At 38.9% G+C, this 22,035-nt stretch overlaps 2 protein-coding genes across 2 annotated transcripts; both read right to left on the bottom strand.

Annotated features, from left to right (window-relative positions):
• Positions 1-38: 38 nt before the first annotated feature.
• Positions 39-7,853, bottom strand: LOC127414345 (cyclic GMP-AMP synthase-like). Its single transcript, XM_051652306.1, has 5 exons — positions 6,700-7,853; positions 2,526-2,748; positions 2,000-2,263; positions 1,808-1,907; positions 39-1,518 (listed from the first exon to the last, which is right to left on the bottom strand). The coding sequence occupies exons 1-5, from the start codon at positions 7,648-7,650 to the stop codon at positions 1,179-1,181; spliced, it is 1,878 nt and encodes a 625-aa protein (XP_051508266.1). The 5' UTR covers positions 7,651-7,853; the 3' UTR covers positions 39-1,178.
• Positions 7,854-9,824: 1,971 nt separating this feature from the next.
• Positions 9,825-21,078, bottom strand: LOC127414347 (elongation factor 1-alpha, somatic form). Its single transcript, XM_051652309.1, has 8 exons — positions 20,623-21,078; positions 19,171-19,357; positions 18,894-19,073; positions 18,500-18,796; positions 16,754-16,904; positions 16,412-16,668; positions 11,698-11,932; positions 9,825-10,619 (listed from the first exon to the last, which is right to left on the bottom strand). Exons 2-8 carry the CDS (start codon positions 19,312-19,314, stop codon positions 10,495-10,497), a joined length of 1,389 nt encoding a protein of 462 aa, XP_051508269.1. The 5' UTR covers positions 19,315-19,357; positions 20,623-21,078; the 3' UTR covers positions 9,825-10,494.
• Between the last annotated feature and the right edge of the window lie 957 nt (positions 21,079-22,035).

Genomic DNA, 22,035 nt, shown 5'->3' with positions numbered 1-22,035 from the left:
TGTTTGCGCCTAGAGGCCGAGGTGGTGGTTTTAGAGGGGGCTCGGACCGGCGCTTCTGATCTCTTGAAAGGTAATATTAATTTGTTTCATCCACCTCCTGCTTTCCTATTACAGCAACAAAGGAAATGTCAACCGATTTTTAGGTAACGATATGGAAAATAAAATATTTTCAGCCACGATTCTACCAAAATCTTTACATTGTTCCAAACCAAATTTCTGATGTTAAGACATTGTGTCATGCCATAGGAAGTAGTACTGATATTTTATTTTATTTTTCAGATCAATGCCTGGAGTTTAATTTATTAGCTTTTAAAATTTGTATCCTCTATTTTGTAGAGAGGCCAGTGAAGTTCTTGTAAACAACTCTTATTTAACTTGTTTTATCTTTCTGAATCATTTTATATGCACACAGGATGTATTCCTTTAATGGGAGATTTTTTTATTTATTTAATTTTTTCCAGTTGTATCATTTTTACACATCCAAATTGTGGCTGATGTGAGGCTCATGCTCCTAACTGTAGATTATGTACCTTAATCTTGTTCAGTTAAACACATATCTAATAAAACCAGTAAAACTGCTTGAAATATATTTACTGAATTGTATTTTAAAAGATAATTGTTGTTTAAAAAAAACAACTTTCTCTAAGTCAAATTTACAAAACAAACTGTGGTGATCCAAAGCTTTCTTTATTATGAGAACTCCCAGGGGAAAATCTAGTGCTGTCAGAGATGTTCCAAAACACACAAACTGTGAACACCACATTATAGCATGCATGAAACCAAGAATTTACAATTTACCATAGCAGCAACTCCTCAGCCAACCTAATGATAATACACCCTGATAAACCATGAGAAATTAATGATGCTTAATCATTACCCTTTGCAAAGAATTTTGCTCATTACAACTGCAATAAAGCATTTAGTAGTACAAAATAAATAGAAGTGTAAAATATCTATATTGATGCAAGTAAACAAGTAATTAAAATAGATTAACAAATGGAATGTGATATTAGAGTAAAAGAATCAGAAGATGAGTATTTGACAGGAAACCATTCTTAAAAATAACCTCAAATGTACAATGTCTATCATACAGTCTTGCATAGTATAATTTCTCAAATTAACAATGAAGATGAAAGAGGGGGACAGAACATACTTCAATATAATTAGAAAATGTGAACTCAACAGAATATTGGAAAGTTGTTGTTTCGTTGAATTTCAATTTGCTGTGCTAGAAAATCACAGCTGCTCTTATTCAGATAGGATGGATGTATGAGGTTATGGGATGGGACGAAAAAATTAGGGAGATCTCGTTTTCTAAGGTGTTCAATAAAGTCTTCCAAAAGCTGATGGAAGCAGTCGGCCAGCTGATTAGAAGCCCACTCACTGTCCTCTACCCTTTCAGCACAAGCATGGAGCAGGGTGGTCTTTGCATGGTAGGAGCAGAAGTTGGACATCTCTTTTGGGTGCTTCTTTTTGAGTTGTCCAAGAAGATACTTCAGAAGCTTTAGACACTCCTTCCTGTTAAAGTGCACAAAAATGTAACTTATTTTATTCTTAAAGCAAAAATTGCATTCATTTTCTGTCAGAAAAGTCACGAGAGGTGCTTTAGAAGCTTATGTGCATCTTGGCTTTTTGAAATGATACTGAACTTGTAGACCAGTATTTGACTGACATTTGACTGATGCAAGCAATGAAGCACCTTTATAGACAGCTGTGCTGGAAAAAAGGGTGTTTTGCATGCATTTGGAAGAACAGCACCAAAGGTGTGCCACAGGTTGTTATACAGTGTATATCAATGGAGCATTACCTGCAACATTTCTGTCCTCTGGCCTCACAGCATGTCTTGGAATGGCCATGCCTTTTCAGGATGTCTTTCTCAACATGTGAAAAAGAGATTCGCCAGGCATCTGTGTAGAGAACATTTGCCAAATAAGCTTTTTGGTATTTCTATCCTATATCAAACATGATTAGATTACTGATAATAATATACACAGTATACCCTTTGCCACAACTCCATCATGCTCTGCATTTCCTTTTCCCTCATATTTAGGCACCAGGTAGAATGGTTGACGTTTCAGATCAGCTTTCTCCTTTGTACCAAGCCAGTTTTCTACCTTGAAACCATCTTTTGTAAAGGGTGGCCAGCTTGAACTGTGGACCTTAAGCCCAAGAACAAAGTCGATGGAAATTGTCTTTCCATTTTCTGTTACCTGCAATGTCACTGCAGGGCATCTTGCCTTCTTGCGCTCTACCACAATTTTATCTACAGTATGAAAAAAACAAACAAAAAAAACAAAAAACCCACTTGTAAATCACTTTAAAATCCCATTTTAAGTAGGTCGAATTAGTAGCCAGAACACATTTTGTCAGAAAATGAAAGCAGAACATGTTTAACAGATTAATTCAAAAATAATTCCTTGGTACATAAACCTTTATATTTGCACTTCTGTAGCATGTTTCGTCCATGTATTCAAGAATCAGTGCAATGTAAAACTAATGAAAATAAAAAGCTAGTTTATACTTGCATGAAAGTCTCTCCAAAGCATCCTTAACAGCATCTCTGAATTCACTAAGCATTTCACTGGCCCGTATTGTCTTGTCTTCATTTAGAAATTTGTTCAGTGGATGTTTATTTGGACTTCGTTTCAGTGCAACACTGTAAAATGCTCCATTATCACTGAAGTTCTGAATATCCACCCTCTCCACCGGAATAGTCAGCATCACATCAAATTCGTCAGGTTCACAGATCTAAAGTGTTATAAGGTTAATACATAAATTTAACAGAGCAAATGCTGGAATTGGGTGGGTGTAGACTAACCCCCTTTATGAGATGGGTACAACTTTGCAATGTATTCTAATGATAAAACCCCATAACAATCTGTTTAGCCTTTAAAGGAATATAATTTGTTTATATTTTTACCTCTAAACATTCTGCACTCGAAATATACACTCACAGACCACTTTATTAGGTACATCTGTACATCTACTTATGCGATTATCTAATCAGCCAATCATGTGGTAGCAGTGCAGTGTATAAAATCAAGTAGATACGGGTCAGGAGCTTCAGTTAATGTTCACATCAACCATCAGAATGGGAAAAAAATGTGATCTGTGTAATTGGCTGATTAGATAATCGCATGAATAAGTAGGTGTACAAGTGTACCTAATAAAGTGGTCGGTGAGTGTATATACAGTACACTACATAAATGAGTATACCCCCTCTGAAACCTAACAAATTCAGCTCTTTCTCTTTACAATTAAGACATATTTGGTGTTCATGTATAATGTAATGTTTAAGCAACAAGATACTAATGAAACGTGCCAATACTAAACAAGAAAAATGACTTTCTTATCAAAATTATAAAAGGCCATGTTGCAAAAATGAGTACACCCTCCTGAAAGTTATAATATAAAACTTAAAATGTTTTCTGGTGCTAGTTGAGGGACATTGATAAGGAGATTATTCTTTTGAACCATCACACTCATGTAAACATACCTGGTTAAAGTGTAAAAGTTTTACTTATCCCATTGAATCACACTCAGACTCAGTGCTGACAACAAATGGACCACATGGGAGAGAATTGTCAAGTAAATGAAGAAAATGATTTAATTTCACAACAATGATACAAGTGTATTAGCAAATCATTGTTATTGAGTCCAAACAGAGTAGCAAAAGTGACAGAAATTAAAAAGGATGGTCTTGTGACAAGATTCCTGAAATGTTCAAACAAGTCGCTGTAAGCTTTCACCTCATGAGGAGCGATTTTTGCTAAGAATTGCCAAGCATGTGCCTCAGACCTGGCAAAAGATGTGGGAAGCCAAACTGGAGTAATTGTTTCATCTCACACAGTAAGACACACTCTTCAAAGAAGTGGAATGCATGGTTGTCATCCATGCAGGAAGGCACTGCTGAAGCCAAAGCATAAAAAAAGCTTGTATAGCCTTTGCTAAGGCCCATACTGATAAAGGTGCAGACCTTTGAGAATCTATGATTTATAATCTAAAATTCATTTATTATTATTATTTTTTGGATCTGATGGAATCCAGGGCATCACACAGGAGTACAGTGGTGGTAAAGTTCTTAAATGGGAATTTATGAGTGTTGATGGTGTGGGGGAATTGTACTTCATCAATGGCATCATGAATTCATATATGTTCTGCAAAATCTTAAAAGAGAAGATTCCACCCTGGGCTGTCGGGCAATTTTTTACCATGACAATGACCCTAAACATTATTCCAAAGCCACTGATGCATTCCTGTGGGATGGTATGTCACCCAACCTCAACCCTATTTGAGCACCTGTGGGGTGCAAGTTGAGCATCACTCCCCATTAAACATCAGAGTACTCAAGGAGGTCATCCTCTAGGAGTGGAACAGGATAGATGTGACCTCATGAACTTGTACACTTGATGTCAAGAAGGGTCAGAGCAGTATTTCAATATGGAAGACTTTCTAGGTACTTAAATATTGCACACTATTTGACTTTATTCAAGGGTGTACTAATTTTTGCATCCCTTTATGCAAAGCTTCCTAATTAAATTATTTTACAGAAATTGATTACATATCTTTCAATTTTGTTATTAAGTATATGTTTAATACATTTCAATTTTGTCATCTTTGCATGAATTGTAATAGTAATCATTTAGACATAGAAGTATGTCTTTGTTGAGAGGGTGTGTACTCATTTATGCTGTGTACTGTGTGTATATACACCGATCAGCCACAACATTAAAACCACCTACCTAATATTGTGTAGGTCCCCCTCGTGCCACCAAAACAGCACCAACCCGTCTGGCACCAACAATCATGACACGGTCCAAATCACTGAGATAAAAATTTTCCCCATTCTGATGGTTGTTGTGAATATTAACTGAAGCTCCTGACCTGAATATGCATGATTTTATGCACTGCACTGCTGCCACACGATTGGCTGATTAGATAATTGCATGGATGATTGTAGGTGCCAGATGGGCTGGTTTGAGTATTTCTGTCACTACTGATCTCCTGGGATTTTCACACACAACAGTCTCTAGAATTTACTCCAAATGGTGCTAAAAACAAAAAAACATCCAGTGAGTGGCAGTTCTGCGGATGGAAACACTTTGTTGATGAGAGAGGTCAACAGAGAATGGCCAGACTGGTTCGAACTGACAAAGTCTAAGATAACTCAGATAACCACTCTGTACAATTGTGGTGAGAAGAGTAGCATCTCAGAATGCTATACTGAGATGCGGATTGGCGCTGTTTTGGTGGCACGAGGGGGACCTACACAATATTAGGCAGGTGGTTTTAATGTTGTGGCTGATTGGTGTGTATATATACTGTATACACCAATCAGCCACAACATTAAAACCACCTGCCTAATATCATGTAGGTCCCCTCATGCCGCCAGAACAGCTCTGGCCCGTTGAGGCATGGACTCCACAAGACCTCTGATGGTGATCTGTGGTATCTGGCACCAAGACGTTAGCAGCAGATCCTTTAAGTCCTGTAAGTTGCTAGGTGGGGCCTCCATGGATCGGACTTGTTGGTCCAGCACATCCCATAGATGTTCAATCGGATTGAGATCTGGGGAATTTGGAGGCCAAGTCAACATCTTGAACTCTTTGTCATGTTCCTCAAACCATTCCTGAACAATTTTTGCAGTGTGGGAGGGCGCATTATCCTGCTGAAAGAGGCCACTGCCATCAGGGAATACTGTTGCCATGAAGGGGTGTACGTGGTCTGCAACAACCTTTAGGTAGGTGGTACGTGTCAAAGTAACATCCACATGAATGCCAGGACCCACAGTTTCCCAGCAGAACATTGCCCAGAGCATCACATTGCCTCCAGCGGCCTGTCTCCTTCCCATAGTGCATCCTGCTGCCATCTCTTCCCAAGGTAAACGATGCACACGCACCCAGCCGTCCACATGATCTAAAAGAAAATGTGATTAATCAGACTCTTCCATTGCTCCATGGTCCAGTTCTGATGCTCACGTACCCATTGTAGGTGCTTTTGATGGTGAAAAGGGGTCAGCATGGGCATTCTGACCGGTGTGCGGCTAAGCAGCCCCATACGCAGGAAGCTGCGATTCACTGTGTGTTCTGACACCTTTCTATCATGGCCAGCATTAAGTTTTTCGGCAATTTGTGCTACAGTAGCTCTTTTGTGGGATCGGACCAGACGGGCTAGCCTTTGCTCCTCATGCGCATCAATGAGCCTTGGGCACCGATGACCCTGTTGCCGGTTCACCGTTTGTCCTTCCTTGAACCACTTTTGTTAGGTACTAACCACTGCATACCGGGAACACCCCACAAGACCTGCCGTTTTGGAGATGCTCTGACCCAGTTTTCTAGCCATCACAATTTGGCCCTTGTCCAAGTTGCTCAGATCCTTACACTTGTCCATTTTTCCTGCTTCCAACACATGAAATTCAAGAACTGACTGTTCACTTGCTGCCTAATATATCCCACCCTTTGACGGGTGCCATTGTAACAAGATAATAAATGTTATTCACTTCACCTGTAAGTGGTTTTAATGTTGTGGCTGATCAGTGTGTGTATATATATAAATGCATCCTTATTACTCACAGATTGCTTGGTGTCAAAATAATTAATTACACCTGTTACACACTGTAAGTTGATATTTAGACAATTTCAATAATAAATTGGACCAATTGATCTCTTGAATCTTTAGGTCGAGAATATCATCACTTACTTTAAGGTTTTCATAATAGCTTCCTGATCTTAAGCACTCAATATATTCACACCAAGACATATTTTGTTTCAGATGTGCAATGACTGCATCCGTGATATCATTAACACAGCTGGACGCTTTAGACCGCTCGGATGTTTTGATCTTTAATTTTTCAATAGTGGCACGGAGAACTTTTCCTATGTTGTCTTCAACGCTTCGCATCCTCATTGTAGATATTTCGGCCGCACGCGTCTGTCCAGCGTCAGTGTCAAGCGCGCCGGGATTTTGCGCGCTTTTCTCTTTGCCTTCAAATTTGCCCGCGCAAACCGCTGGAGGGGCGACCTGTCTGTCATTCTGGGAAATTTGCGCCTCGTCAGTACGATGTGCATTATTAGGAACAGTTCTGTGCGTTCTTGGGGATTCAGCTACGTATTTTTCTTCAGATTTGCTTTTGGAGCCCTCCGGAGATTCGTAATCTGTGCCTCGACTGGAAGGATCTCGCTGCTTTTTACTCTGCCGGTTGTTGCTCGCTCGTTTTGGCGCGGGGTTTTTATCGCACTTGCTCTTCGTGGTCTTCTGAGGTTTGTCTTCACTTTCACAGTTCTGAGGATCGTTCTGCTTTTTACTCTGTCGATTTGTGTCTCCTGTTTCCCTTGTGTCATTCTTGGATGCTTGCGCTTCGCGAATACTCTCAACGTTATTGTGAGCAGATTTATGCGTTCTTCTAGATATTGCGCGTTGTTCTTCAGACTTGCTCTCCTGAGATTCGGATTCTCTGTCACGGTTGGAAAGATCTCTCTGCTTGTTACTCTGCCGTTTTGATGCGGGTTTTTCATCGCTCTTGCTGTTGGCGCACACCGGAGGTTGTCTGTCACTAGTATCTCTCTGCTCTTTACTCTTTCTGTTGCCTTTGGCTCTGGGCTGGTCAGGGCTTTGTGCGCGGACTTTGCTGGGTCTTCTGAGGCTGCTCATGATGACAGTTGTGTGTTAAAGTTTTGGTTACACAGAAGTATGACACCAGGATTGTATGGCTCTACAGCTGTACGTTTTGATACGTACTTTCTCACTTCCTCGTGTTGTGACGTATATTTACACGACGTTATATGTGTCAGCAATCCTACTGTATTTATATTGGCGTTTTCGTGGAATGTGTTATGAAGTGTTTGTTAATGGAAAAAAATGGGTAACACTTTACAATAAGGTTGTATTCGTTAACATTAGTTAAATACATTAGTTTACATGAATAATGAATAATACCTTTGCAGCACTTAGTAATCTTAAAAAAATATACACACACACACCGGTGGCCAAAAGTTTGGAATAATGTACAGATTTTGCTCTTATGGAAAGAAATTGGTACTTTTATTCACCAAAATGGCATTCAGCTGATCACAATGTATAATCAGGACATTAATAACATGAAAAATTACTATTACAATTTGAAATGTTCAGAACTTCTTAAACTACTTCAAAGAGTTCTCATCAAAAAATCCTTCACGTGCAGTAATGACAGCTTTGCAGATCCTTGGCATAGCTGTCAGTTTGTCCAGATACTCAGGACACATTTCACCCCACGCTTCCTGTAGCACTTGCCATAGATGCGGTTGTCTTGTCGGGCACTTCTCACGCACCTTACAGTCTAGCTGATCCCACAAAACTCAATGGGGTTAAGATCCATAACACTCTTTTCCAATTATTTGTTGTCCAATGTCTGTTTCTTTGCCCACTCTAACCTTTTCTTTTTGTTTTTCGGTTTCAAAAGTGGCTTTTTCTTTGCAATTCTTGGCCTGTACCCGAGTCTTCTCTTTACTGTTGTACATGAAACTGGTGTTGAGCGGGTAGAATTCAATGAAGCTGTCGGCTGAGGACATGTGTGGTGTCTATTTCTCAAACTAGAGACTCTGATGTACTTATCCTCTTGTTTAGTTGTACATCTGGCCTTCCACATCTCTTTCTGTCCTTGTTAGAGCCAGTTGTCCTTTCTCTTTGAAGACTGTAGTGTACACCTTTGTATGAAATCTGGGCAAATTCAAGCATTGTATAGCCTTCATTCCTCAAAACAATGATTGACTGATAGGTTTCTAGAGAAAGCTGTTTCTTTTTTAGACCTAATATTGACCTTAAGACATGCCAGTCTATTGCATACTGTGGCAACTCAAAAACAAACACAAAGACAATGTTAAGCTTCATTTAATGAACCAAATAGCTTTCAACTGTGTTTGATATAATGGCAAGTGATTTTCTAGTACCAAATTAGCAATTTAGCATGATTACTCAAGGATAAGGTGTTGGAGTGATGGCTGCTGGAAATGGGGCCTGTCTAGATTTAATCAAAAATTACTTTTTTCAAATAGTGATGGTGCTGTTTGTTTTTTATGTCAGTAATGTCCTAACTATACTTTGTGATCAGTTGAATGCCACTTTGGTGAATTATAGTACCAATTTCCTTCTGAAACAGCAAAATCTGTACATTATTCCAAACTTTTGGCTGCCTATGTGTGTGTGTGTGTGTGTGTATGTATGTATGTATATATATATATATATATATATATATATATATATATATATATATATATATATATATATTTAAGGTTTATGCATTTAAATTTTATATGTTCATCAAATTGAGTCATCTTTAATAGAATACAATTAAAAACCCTCATCATTTTACATTTTATTAATGGAATTTTGTTAAACATTACATAAGATTCAATTACATCGTCAATTTGATGGAATTTTGTAATGAAATTAAAATGCGTAAATCTTAAATAGGCTAAACATATCTTTTTGAGTGTAATAATATTAATTTATTACAAGTTTACAACTGGTAATAGTAATAAAGAGACAGTCCAATTTTATTTAACTGATTTCTTGTGACATCTTGTGGCTGAAGAAGGTATGATTTGTCTTTGAACCAAGAAGAAATATTTTTAGGGTCGAAGCTAAACAGTTTAGACAGTTTATTATATGCATGAACTCAGTGTTTTTTCATAACATTATTTAAAGTTCAAACTCATGAGGTGCTGCAAATTTTTAAATACTTATAACTATATGTTCAACAGATTCATAAAGCTTTTATAGGTAACTACCACTGCCTGTCTGGTGTAGGGTCATGTTCGACAATTAAATGAAAACAAACACCAGAATTATGGTTGAGACATCTTTAATATGACATGAAAGCTTTTAATGTTTTATAATAAGGTGCAGTAGCTAATGCCAATTAAATTCATCAAGTGCTTGTGCAGGGTTAGCCTACGCCAGTCAAAGTGCTAAACATAAAGCTGTCAGTGCGCCAAAGTCCCAGACATGGGCTAATTTAGAAAGCTTCATTTTTGGTTTTCATTGTTTTGCAAAGCTAAACATACAGGTTCACAAAGTCTACTAAATAGTGTATCTTAAGTAGTTTACCACCAGTGAAAAAAAAAAAAAATACACCAAGTGTTCAGTATCCAAACAAGCACCAAAACAATGCAAGACAATGTTGTAAGACCCAGGCTAAAACTGCGCTCCAGAGCAGAAGTCAGAGCTCCCAAGATTTTAAAATCACAGCCATCATCAAAGAGAAGGGCACAACTATTAAAAACCACTACTGAATAAGTTACATAGTATGAATGTAAGACTTAAGAGTTAACAAAAGGACTGAAGTTTTCTAAAGGACTGCTTTGTTAGTATTTTTTTCCTTCTGATACTTTTGCGATGCATTGGAACTATTACGCAGTCTCTGACTATGGAACCTAAGTAACCAATGGGATAGAAGAGTTGGATGACTTCTGCTTTTCCATACCATTTTCTGGAGTTGGCAGTCAAACACAACATTCATTTGACCTTCTGGGCTTTCTGAGCGGATTTGGTGATTTTTCCGCTCGTCGGGGCCTTCTTCTCCACTCCCTTAATCACACCCACTGCAACCGTCTGACGCATGTCACGCACAGCAAAACGACCTGCAAACCAAAAAGTATTGTTTTGAACCAACCAGTTTCTTTTGTAATTCCCATCATCCTACAACTGATGAAGCTGCTTGGATAAGTGGTACAACATGGTTCCAAACCTGTATGACCTTCTTTCTTCCATGGACCACAACAGGAGATGTTGGGCAGAATGTTACAATCTTAGCCTCAGTCACTATTCACATTCATTGTATCTTCTTTTTCTCCATGTAATGAAAGTTACATTTTGCCTAAAATCTCCTTTCATGTTCCACAGAAAAAAAAGCCATATAGGTTTGGAACAACATGGCCACGTTCACACAGAAGCAAAATACGGTTGTCAGTCCTGTTTTGAGTGCTTAATACGGTTATGTTCACACACAGTTCAGTTATTTACGAGAGTGACAACCGCATTCTATAACCGAACTGACACCCACAAATTTTCAGGTTTCACAACTGCATTCTCTGCAAACCTGGTGCTGTGTGAACGGAACCGTATTGGACAACTAGTTGTCTGTCACATAATTCACGGAGATGGAGATATTAGCTACTTGTCATCCTAAGATTTAGCCGCTGTTTTCTACCGTCTGGTCATGGGCACAAGCCGAGCAACAAAAGCTGCACTTGGTTAAAAATCATTGAAAGCCATTGTTGGTTAATTTTGAATTTTGATGCATGAACTCACACCTCGATTGGACTTGTTTATTTAATAACGCTGCATCAGTTGTGATAAGACATGCTGGTGTTATGGACGCCGCCATCTTTGATATTTATTTTTGTCACTGTCACTATGGTTACAGCTGTAAGAATAAGGTTGTGACTTTGGTTGTTCGTTCATAAATAAATGACAAATAAATTAGTTTTCATTTTGGGGTGAACTTTCCCTTCAAAATGAGCAATGTCTTGTTGCATCTTACTTTATTGACTGCAATTAATTTTATTCCAAAAAATGGCAATCAGCTGCATTTCTTGTTGTACAAGCAACATCTGGATTGCTTGGAATGGATTTTACATATCTACTGCTAGTTTTCTTTTCTCATATCCACCAAACCATTATGTTGCTGCTTGAATGGAATGCTGGGATAGCACTTACCCAGAGGAGGATACTCTGAAAAGCTCTCCACACACATGGGCTTCCCAGGGATCATGTCGACAATGGCCGCGTCTCCTGACTTGAGGCTCTTGGGGTTGTCCTCAAGCTTCTTCCCAGAGCGACGGTCGATTTTCTCTTTCAGCTCGGCAAACTTGCAAGCAATGTGCGCGGTATGGCAATCCAGCACAGGGGCATAGCCAGCACTGATCTGCCCTGGATGGTTCAAGATGATAACCTGATGGGAAAGATTTAACCATTTAATGACTACTCCGTTTTTCCGGATAAACAAAGACGTGAGAATACAATGCTGCGTCCCAATTCACCTACTTATACTGTGCTCATAAAGTGTGCACTCTTTTTGTGATGGAAAAGTGTCTACTCTTTAGTGTGTAGCAAAATAGAGTTTTGGGACATACTATCATGCCATAAAATCGTGTCTTGAATTCAAAGACCCTTCGCATTGTTACATGTATCCTTTCACCGTACATCAGCCTGTCAATCATCCTGTTACAGTTTTCATGAGATGCATGTTCCTCATTTCATTTTTCATTTTAGAATTACACTTCATATGCTTCCTAGCATATTGGAGAAGAAACAGCACGTAATTGAATATCTGTCGTGGGATGTTTCGTGTGGAAAGCCGCTAATGTTTTGATATTTTCATGCATGTATTTAATGCAAACCAAACTCACCTCTTTTCCTATCGTTGTCTCTTTTCAATGTGTGATGTTCACAGTGTGTTGCAGATTAAATATAACAAGGATAACAGTTATATTTAAAGTTCAAGATGTGATCTTATGATTCATCATAAACTAAAGTAATTAAGATCTTGTATTATATACTTAACTTAAATGTTATACCAAGTTGGAAAAACAGAATACAGGAATAATATTGTGCTGGATCAAATCAAAATCAAATCAAATCCCTTTATTGTCACTCAACCATATACACAAGTGCAACAGTGGGTGAAAGTCTTGGGTGCAGTTCCAAGCAACATAGTATATCGATTATATATAGTATGACAATTACAATAAACATCTGATTTACACATAACAGTTTACACATCTTGTTACACAACACAATATACACTTAATAATATACAATATACAGTATAACGCAAAATAAGAAGATTGTATACAATAAAAATACACTGTATGTAGTGTTGTGTTGACATTCAGCTGTCTGTTGATAGTCAGTTGCCAGTGTGCTATTAAGAGAAATATAAAATGTGAGTCCAGTCTGAGGCGGTGCTGATATCAGTGGTGCTGATATATGTATCGTGAGCGATCAAGAGTTCAAAAGTCTGAGTGCTTGGGGGAAGAAGCTGTCATGAAGTCGGCTGGTGCGGGTCCTGATGCTGCGATACCGCCTGCCTGATGGTAGCAGTGAGAGCAGCCCATGGCTCGGGTGGCTGGAGTCTCTGATGATCCTCTGAGCTTTTTTCACACACTGCCTGGTATAGATGTCTTGGAGGGAGGGAAGCTCACCTCCGATGATGTGTCTGGCAGTTCGCACCACCCTTTGCAGGGCTTTGCGTTTGAGGGCAGAGCTGTTGCCATACCAGGCAGTGATGCAGCCAGTCAGGATGCTCTCTACAGTGCTGTTGTAGAACCGTGTGAGGATGTGGTGGTTCATTCCAAACTTCCTCAGCCGTCTCAGGAAGAAGAGGTGCTGGTGACCCTTCTTCACAAAGGCCTCAGTTTGGACGGACCATGTGAGTTCCTCAGTGATGTGGACACAGAGGAACTTGAAGCTGCTAACTCTCTCCACCGGTGCTCCATTGATGGTGATGGGGCTGTGTTCTCTGTCTTTTCTCCTGAAGTCCACCACAAGCTCCTTGGTCTTACTGACGTTGAGGGAGAGGTTGTGCTCCTGACACCAGCGTGTCAGAGTTTGCACCTCCTCTCTGTAGGCAGTTTCATCATTGTCAGTGATCAGATCTACTACTGTCCTATCATCAGCAAACTTAATGATGGCACTGGAGCTATGTGTTGTCACACAGTCATGTGTGTACAGGGAATACAGGAGTGGGCTGAGAACACAGCCCTGCGGGGCTCCAGTGTTGAGGGTCAGTGATGAGGAGATGTTGCTGCCCATTCTAACCACCTGGCGTCTGCTTTACAGGAAGTCCAGGATCCAGCTGCACAGCGAGCTGTTTAAGCCCAGAGCCTGGAGTTTCACATCAAGCTTGGAGGGCACTATGGTGTTGCATACTGAGCTGTAGTCTACAAATGGCATTCTCATACACTACCGGTCAAAAGTTTTGAAACACTTGACTGAAATGTTTCTCATGATCTTAAAAATCTTTTGATCTGAAGGCGTATGCTTAAATGTTTGAAATTAATTTTGTAGACAAAAATATAATTGTGCCAACATATTAATTTATTTCATTATAAAACTAAAATGTAATAATAAAAAAAAAAAACGTTTTTGAAATTGATGGCTTGGACCAAATAATAAAGAAAAGCAGCCAATAAGTGCCCAACATAGATGGGAACTCCTTCAGTACTGTTTAAAAAGCATCCCAGGGTGATGTACATGAGTACATGTCTGCAAATTCTAGGCAAAGGGTGACTACTTTGAAGATGCTAAAATATAACACAGTTTTGATCTATTTTGGATTTAGTTTAGTCACAACATAATTCTCATAGTTCCATTTATGTTATTCCATAGTTTTGATGACTTTACTATTATTCTAAAATGTGAAGAAAAAAAAGTTATATTAAAGAATGAGTGTTTCAAAACTTTTGACCGGTAGTGTATATGTGTTCCTTTTTTCCAGGTGGGAGAGAGCAGTGTGTAGTGTAGATGCAATGATATCATCAGTGGAGCGGTTGTTGTGGTAAGCAAACTGCAGTGAGTCCAGTGAGGCAGGCAGCACAGAGCAAATGTAATCTCTGATTAGCCTCTCAAAGCATTTGCTGATGATGGGGGTCAGAGCAACAGGACGCCAGTCATTTAAGCAAGTGATTTTGGATTGCTTTGGTATAGGCACAATGGTGGACGTTTTAAAGCATGTGGGGACCACAGAAAAGGAGAGGGAAAGGTTGAAAATGTCCGTAAAACACCAGCCAGTTGGTTCGCACACACTCTGATGACGCAGCCCGGAATGCCGTCTGGACCCGTGGCTTTACGGATATTCACCCGTCAGAAGAATCGGGTTACATCCGCTAAAGAGACAGAGAGTGAACTAACCTCTGTAGCTCCGGCCGTGGGACCTCTCTCCACGAGGGCGGTGTTGTTACGCTCGAAACGAGCATAAAAAGTATTAAGCTCATCTGGGAGTGAGGCAGTGGTGTTCACGGCGGAGTTTTTATTCTCTTTGAAGTCCGTGATGATATTAATTCCCTGCCATATGCTTCTTGATTCGGTGGTGTTGAACTGTCCTCCAATCTTGTCCCTGTAATCTTGTCACTTTATTTGTTTATTTTTTTTCTTTTGACAGTGTCACATACTGTTTATATCATTACAACAGTCCCTTGAAAGAGAATCTGACCTCCACTGTGCTATAGTGAGACAAAAATAAAATGAGAACAGACAATTTTGTTAATTTGGTTCATTTTCTGTTTGTGATAACCCCTTTTTTAACCGATATGGTGCTGACAATTTTTGTTAAAGATTATTTTCCAGAAAGAAGCTCTAAGAACTCATAAGAGCACCCAGAATAAGCAGTACAAATACAGTAGATGGCCATCAAAGAATGCATGATGGTAAGATGAGGATCTCATACAGTTTTCTGATCACTGTAAATGGAGCCGCTTGATCGTTCACAATTTAATGAGCCGATGAATCTTCATCCGACAGCGAGAATAAAGTAGTTTCTTTTCACAGTGTTCAAACAAACTTACATAACGTTTAATGTTGTTTTATGTTGTAAAAACATGATGAATTGGAGATGTGCCATCGGTCTCGTTGCCATGTTTGTAGTTTTTCGCGTATGACAATTGTAGTTCGGAAGCGAATGTTCAACTCCTATTCTGTCAAGCAATATTGTGGGATTACTGGTTGCCTCTTGCCCTCCCTTCAAGAACTGTACACTTCCAGAGTGAGGAAAATGGGCTGGTAAAATCACTCTGGACCCCACTCACCCAGCCCACTACCTTTTTGACCGGTTGCCTTCTGGCCGACGCTACAGAGCACTGAGCATCAGAACCGTTAGGCACAGGAATAGTTTTTTTCCCTCAGGCTATCCATCTCATGAACAGTAAAAACTATACTATAATTACGTGCAATACACAGCCTAGTCAATTATATTATTTAACATATCCTACCTCTTCTGCATTACATTCCCTTGCACTGTATATAACAGATTTGTATTTGTACATACTATATATATATTTTTGTCTTATTGTGTATTTCTATATATACTTATATTTCTATTTGCTTTTTATTTTTATTCTATTTTTTTATTATTATTATTATCTCTGTCTTGTTGTATTGTTTGGGCACTGGAAGCTTCTGTCACCAAGAAAAATTCCTTGTATGTGGAAGCATACTTGGCAATAAAGCTCATTCTGATTAGCCAAAAAAGGGTTCATGGATCCACATTTTGGAAATCTACCAAAAGTAGTAGACAATCCGGACAACTTTGGGACACTCATTTCCACGTACTATGATTTGGGACACCCTACATTTTTTTTCTCGGTTACTGTTTAGGGTGGATAGTGTCCGGATTGGGACACAGGGAAAATGGTTAATGGGAAAAAGAGCTTACTTGAGCAGTGAAGGTAGCTGCCTCCTGTGGTGGGTCATTTTTGCTGTCTCCAGCAACGTTGCCACGACGAATGTCCTTGACAGAAACATTCTTAACATTGAAGCCAACGTTGTCGCCAGGAAAGGCCTCTAAGAGAGCCTCGTGATGCATCTCAACAGACTTGACTTCAGTTGTCACGTTGACGGGGGCAAAGGTCACCACCATACCTGGCTTCAAAATGCCAGTCTCGACACGGCCAACAGGGACAGTTCCAATTCCTAGTAAAAAAGAATGATATTTCATTATGCTATATTAGCTATGATTTATATATCTGGTATGTAGCTTGCTTGCAGAAATTCTAACCTCCAATCTTGTAGACATCCTGAAGGGGCAGACGGAGGGGTTTGTCAGTTGGACGGGTTGGAGGCTGAATAGCGTCTAGAGCCTCCAAAAGGGTGGTCCCAGAACCATTACCCTCTTTCCGGGTAATCTTCCAACCCTTAAACCAACTCATCTAAAGGAAAGAAATAGAAGCTATTACAAAATACATCATTCTCTTTTTCCACATTGCCTGAAGCTGACCTGCTGGGGTGTCATTTTGCATAAATATGGAATCTGATTGTTTATGAAAGCATTTTGTAATGCTCTATATTGACATATGGAAACAGTACTCATTTCCCCCGTCATATATGGATATGGGAATGGTAAGGAAATTAACAATTCCGGTTCCAATTCCTCTTAACGATATGGATTCTGTACTTTTGAGGAAGAATTATTTGGAAATAAGAAATGCAATTCTTATTGCATTTACTGCCCTCAGCAGCATGTTGCAGAATGATGAGATCATTTCTGTAACTGCACTGTCTTCTTTGCAACCTGAGCTTCTTCAGAACGCAGCACAACAAATGAAATACAACACAGGTGTTTCAAGATGCATTTTATAAAAATTTAAGTTCTTTTTAAATTGGTGTCTAAAAATGCAGCGATCCTGCGCGAGAAGCTGAAAGAAAAAACAGTGGGATTCAGCACAACAGTCAAAGCATTGCAGCCGTCCAGCGCGTGTTAACAGTATATAGAAAAACAGCGCAGACACACAAAATCATGTTTGAACAACCACCAACTCATCCTATATTTGAAAACCTGATCCAAACCTAGAAGGAAAACCCTTGTTTGTCAGAACTCGTCGAGTCTGGGTTGAGTTGAAGACCTCAATTGCATGTGTAGAATGACCAAAAAGTGATTTTGGTATTTGAATAGTGGCACGTCGAACGGTTAACCGAATGTCCACTATCCTTGCAGATCGGTTTTAAATCAGGAGCATCTGCTGTTTTTATATTCTGAGATACTCTTAGCAACGTATAAACTCCTTTGTAAAAACCTTTATGATCTGTATAATGTTTTGAATGCATGTTTGACAGTATGGTGTACAGTCAATGATAATTTTTCAGAAGTTATGAAAACGGAAGACTTCTAATTTGTCAGCAAGTTAAAAAGCAACTGTTCAGAGTTGATTATATTGCCAATATGCACCTTTAAAATGACACATTTTTGTGTTGGTCAACCAAGTAGTTATTGATTTATTTGATGTTTTTTAAATTGTTTTTATTATTATTATTTCAGCGTGGAGCATCAAAGTATGCCAAAATATTTATTTCTATTACGTTTTTAATCCAGGAATCACATTGCTTATGTTAAAGAAATGTATAATTATTTCAGGAATTAAGGCATTTTCTCTCAATACACTAGCACTGGCTGTGTTGTCACAGAACGACGCAGACACCAATGTAGAACTATAAATGCGTGCGGAGCCTACAGTGTAGGTTGGACACAGAAGTATACACCGGCCTTAGGAGTCATTTGTTTGGGAATTGGACTGCACTGGTAGTGCTGTATGTTTCATGATGTAGATTTAAGTCACTTATTCCAGAATTAGCTAACGCTGCTGCAGGAAACACTGTCAAGAGTACGATGTTCCGTTCGCATCGACTGGAAATGGCATGTTAAGGAACCATTAACGGAACCTAAAATCATATGGTTATGGTATTTTTTCAAAAACATTAACTGGTTCTTAAGAACCTGTTCTCGGTTCCCAACCCTAGTCATACTTACATTGGGACTGGCCTCAAGCATGTTATCTCCATTCCAGCCAGAGATGGGCACAAATGCCACTGTATCAGGATTATAGCCGATCTTTTTGATGTAGGTGCTGACTTCCTTCACAATTTCCTCATAACGCTTCTGGCTGTAACTGGGTTCAGTGGAATCCATCTTGTTGACACCCACAATCAGCTGCTTTACACCCAATGTGTAGGCTAGAAGAGCATGCTCTCTGGTCTGACCGTTCTTGGAGATACCAGCCTCAAACTCGCCCACACCTGCTGCCACAATCAGCACGGCACAGTCAGCCTTTAGGGCCAGAGTAAACAGAGTAAAAGACATTTATTACATACATTTTAAAGGGTAGAAAATTAACATTTGTTTGTATGCTTGTTAAACTTCTTACCTGAGAGGTCCCAGTAATCATGTTTTTAATGAAGTCCCTGTGTCCTGGAGCATCAATAATGGTGACGTAGTACTTGCTGGTCTCGAACTTCCACAACGAGATGTCAATAGTGATTCCTCTCTCTCGCTCTGCCTTAAGCTTGTCCAGCACCCAGGCGTACTTGAAAGAGCCTTTTCCCATCTAGGGGTGACACAGACATTAATATGTCATTATATAATGGCAATTATTTATTAATTGCTGGCTAGCTTATCCAATGTGTTATCCAACTACATCTTACCTCTGCAGCCTCTTTCTCAAACTTTTCAATGGTTCGCTTGTCAATACCGCCACACTTGTAGATGAGGTGACCAGTTGTAGTGGACTTACCAGAGTCCACATGACCGATAACCACAATGTTGATATGGAGCTTCTCCTTGCCCATGGCTGATTGCTTTTTTTTTTAAAGTGACAGTGGATCTGCAGAGCTTTAAACAGAAGCCAACAATCAATGTGCAATCTTTAACAGTTACACACTAAATTACACATCTGATCCTTCCACACTTGATATGGGAAATTTTCATCCAATTTAAGATACCCTAATTCAGGGGAATAAAGGGAAGTCTCTCTAAAAGTGGTTGTTGAAACATGCGCATAGTTCTTCCGCAGATCACACAGTACGGCCTGCTAATGAATCCCTAGATAAAAGAGGATGGAAGTTATGTAAAATTCTTAAGTTTCTTGTGTAAATACCAGCTAAGCAACTTCTGATTTTAGGGTTTAAGTGTCTTTACATTTTAATTTTATTCCAAGAACACAGCAGCAACACCGACAATAAATTTGGTTAACAAATACAGTATCCACAGTGCCACCTCCTGTTTTAAAGCTGCATACCAGCACAAAGTTTATAATTTTTTCAGGCTCTTTACTACAGTAGCTCTGTCAAGTATCTCATAACTGCCTTAACAGACCGGGCATGCCTTTCTTCATGCTTGGTAATCTTTGTCCCCCAGACCTCCATTTTGTAAAGATTCCACCAATTTAAAAGACTAGCAGACATTTGTGAGCTACTGTGTATCCAATATTGTATAAAATAAATAAATAAATAAAATAAAAAAAAAGGCAGCTGGTCAAGCTAATATTCACACTCCATTTAGGTGCTAAATTAAAATTAGATCATGGACTCACTCAACATGTAAGATTATAGCATCACTATCTTTTCATATTGGCAGATCAGAAATTCATCAGGTTTAGAATTCCAAGACATTCTTTAAAGAAAAGAGACACCCTGTCAGTCGTGTTAGGAACCTAATTCCCAGCTTAACTGGAGAGGTTAACAGAAGTATTATTCTTGTTGAGGTTACCTAACAGAGACGCATTCTTTTTTTTAAAAGGGTTTTAAATTATTCCTGTCCTAAGCTTCAGAACCACCTTATTTTTCAGTGTTCATTTGCTAAGCAACATTGCAATGTTTGTGATCAACGGATTCCAGGCAACAGAGATCATTCCTATGTCTAGGGATTTAACAGTGCAATCCCTTCCCCTGCAGCTGCCGCCATGTTCTCCCATTCCCTAGCTTGCATCTATAGCGCAATGTCGAAAACAAGCATCAATAAGGTGCATTACAAGAGGCAAATATTTAGGAAAATATGTATATCGTTAGTAGATCGACAAATATAAATACAGACATGTTAGATGGCTTTATTCTCAAATAAGCAGATGAAGGTGATTGTGATTGTGAGAGGTACTATACCTGCGTGTGTGTTCGGGATACTGAAGCGGTGCTGAAGAGACTGAGCGGCGCGTCTGATATCTTTATAATGCAGACGGAAGCGACTGCCCATGCGCAGACGTGCACAACATTGCTGCCTACATCAAAGCGCGAAAGACAGTCACCAAGGATGCTTGAGATCAGGCTGCCACCAGAAAGATAAACCAATTTGGAATTAAAAGACGAGACGTAATTTTCTGTTTCTGTACGTTTGTTCTGCTCGCATTGCGTCGGACGCATTAGGGGTCGTTCAGATCCAACGCGTCTAAAAACGCAAGAGACAGCGCAACGAATAGAACACAACGCAAACGTCTCGAGACGCGGTTCTTAAAGCTCCTGCGCTAGACAATGCAAAAACGTCCTTCTAGCGCGTTTACATCGAAAAACAATGAAAAATAGCGCAGAGGGACGCAGTAACGCTTTCTGTATGAGCAGCCGCTTAGATCAATTGTCTGTCACCGCGTTAGGTGCATATAAGCTGTTGCTATGCTGTAATAAGTGACTCGTTTATTTATTTATTTATTTTCATAATTGATTCTATGCAGAATCAATGTATTTGCATGTCAAAAATAAACGAGCGCAACAATGTTATTTGATATACACTGGTATTGACAAAGCATGTATTGTAGCACCTTTACAAATCAGATTATGCAAGATACAGAGTTTATACTGTTTTTATACTTTTATATTTCATTTTACTTTGTAAACATATATATATATGTAAACATAATCAGTAAAAAATGAAAAAGGTTGAAATCTTGTAAAACCAGATCCAAGTCCCTTTAAAACTGTTGTTGCTTGTGCACAAAGTTATAACACAAGAAAGGCATGTTGTGCAAATGACACAGTAAAGCATAAAAACATGAGAAAACTTTCAAGAGCTCCATCCCTGTGATCAACTGTTTTTTTTTTCTTTCTTTTCTTTTTTTAATGACTGATATTCCACAGAGATAAACAAATGTATTAATCCCTTCACTTAAATCTTTTACATTTTATTTCACCTTAAAGAAAAAGACAAAAAAAAAAAAAAAAAAAAAAAAAAGAACACTGTGGGTTCTTTCATCAGAAATCTATGGCAAAAATAAAGTTAGACATTTTGACAATTCAGATATTGCCAATAAAAACCATTTGCCCAAATTCATTGTGTCTTTTTGTGTTATATTAAAATAATAATAATAAAACAAATAGCATTATCCTGTATTCATTAGTAGTGTACAAACCATATGGAATCATTTAGGTTATCTATGAAATGTATCTGTGTATTATATACATCCCTTTGGCCTTTTAGAAATGATTCATGGTAGACATGTTTTACTGGATGTGTATTCGGACAGCCCAGGGCTGGACTGTGCCCTCCCCAAATAATGTGAAGAAAATGGCCCCAAACATATTGAT

Source organism: Myxocyprinus asiaticus, chromosome 23 (genome assembly GCF_019703515.2).
Source record: "Myxocyprinus asiaticus isolate MX2 ecotype Aquarium Trade chromosome 23, UBuf_Myxa_2, whole genome shotgun sequence".
Taxonomy (NCBI): Eukaryota; Metazoa; Chordata; class Actinopteri; order Cypriniformes; family Catostomidae; genus Myxocyprinus; species Myxocyprinus asiaticus.
The sequence above is the reverse complement of the archived record's forward strand: the minus strand, read 5'-3'. Positions and strand labels throughout refer to the sequence as shown.

Coding starts and splice junctions, on each gene's coding strand:
- LOC127414345 (XM_051652306.1), bottom strand. CDS start 7,650: ATGAGCAGCCTCAGAAGACCCAGCAAAGTCCGCGCACAAAGCCCTGAC. Junction 2,749..6,699: donor GCTATTATGAAAACCTTAAA/GTAAGTGATGAT, acceptor ATAACACTTTAG/ATCTGTGAACCTGACGAATT. Junction 1,908..1,999: donor TGATGGAGTTGTGGCAAAGG/GTATACTGTGTA, acceptor TTCTCTACACAG/ATGCCTGGCGAATCTCTTTT.
- LOC127414347 (XM_051652309.1), bottom strand. CDS start 19,314: ATGGGCAAGGAGAAGCTCCATATCAACATTGTGGTTATCGGTCATGTG. Junction 16,669..16,753: donor GGATGTCTACAAGATTGGAG/GTTAGAATTTCT, acceptor CTTTTTTACTAG/GAATTGGAACTGTCCCTGTT. Junction 10,620..11,697: donor TTCAGAGTATCCTCCTCTGG/GTAAGTGCTATC, acceptor TTTGGTTTGCAG/GTCGTTTTGCTGTGCGTGAC.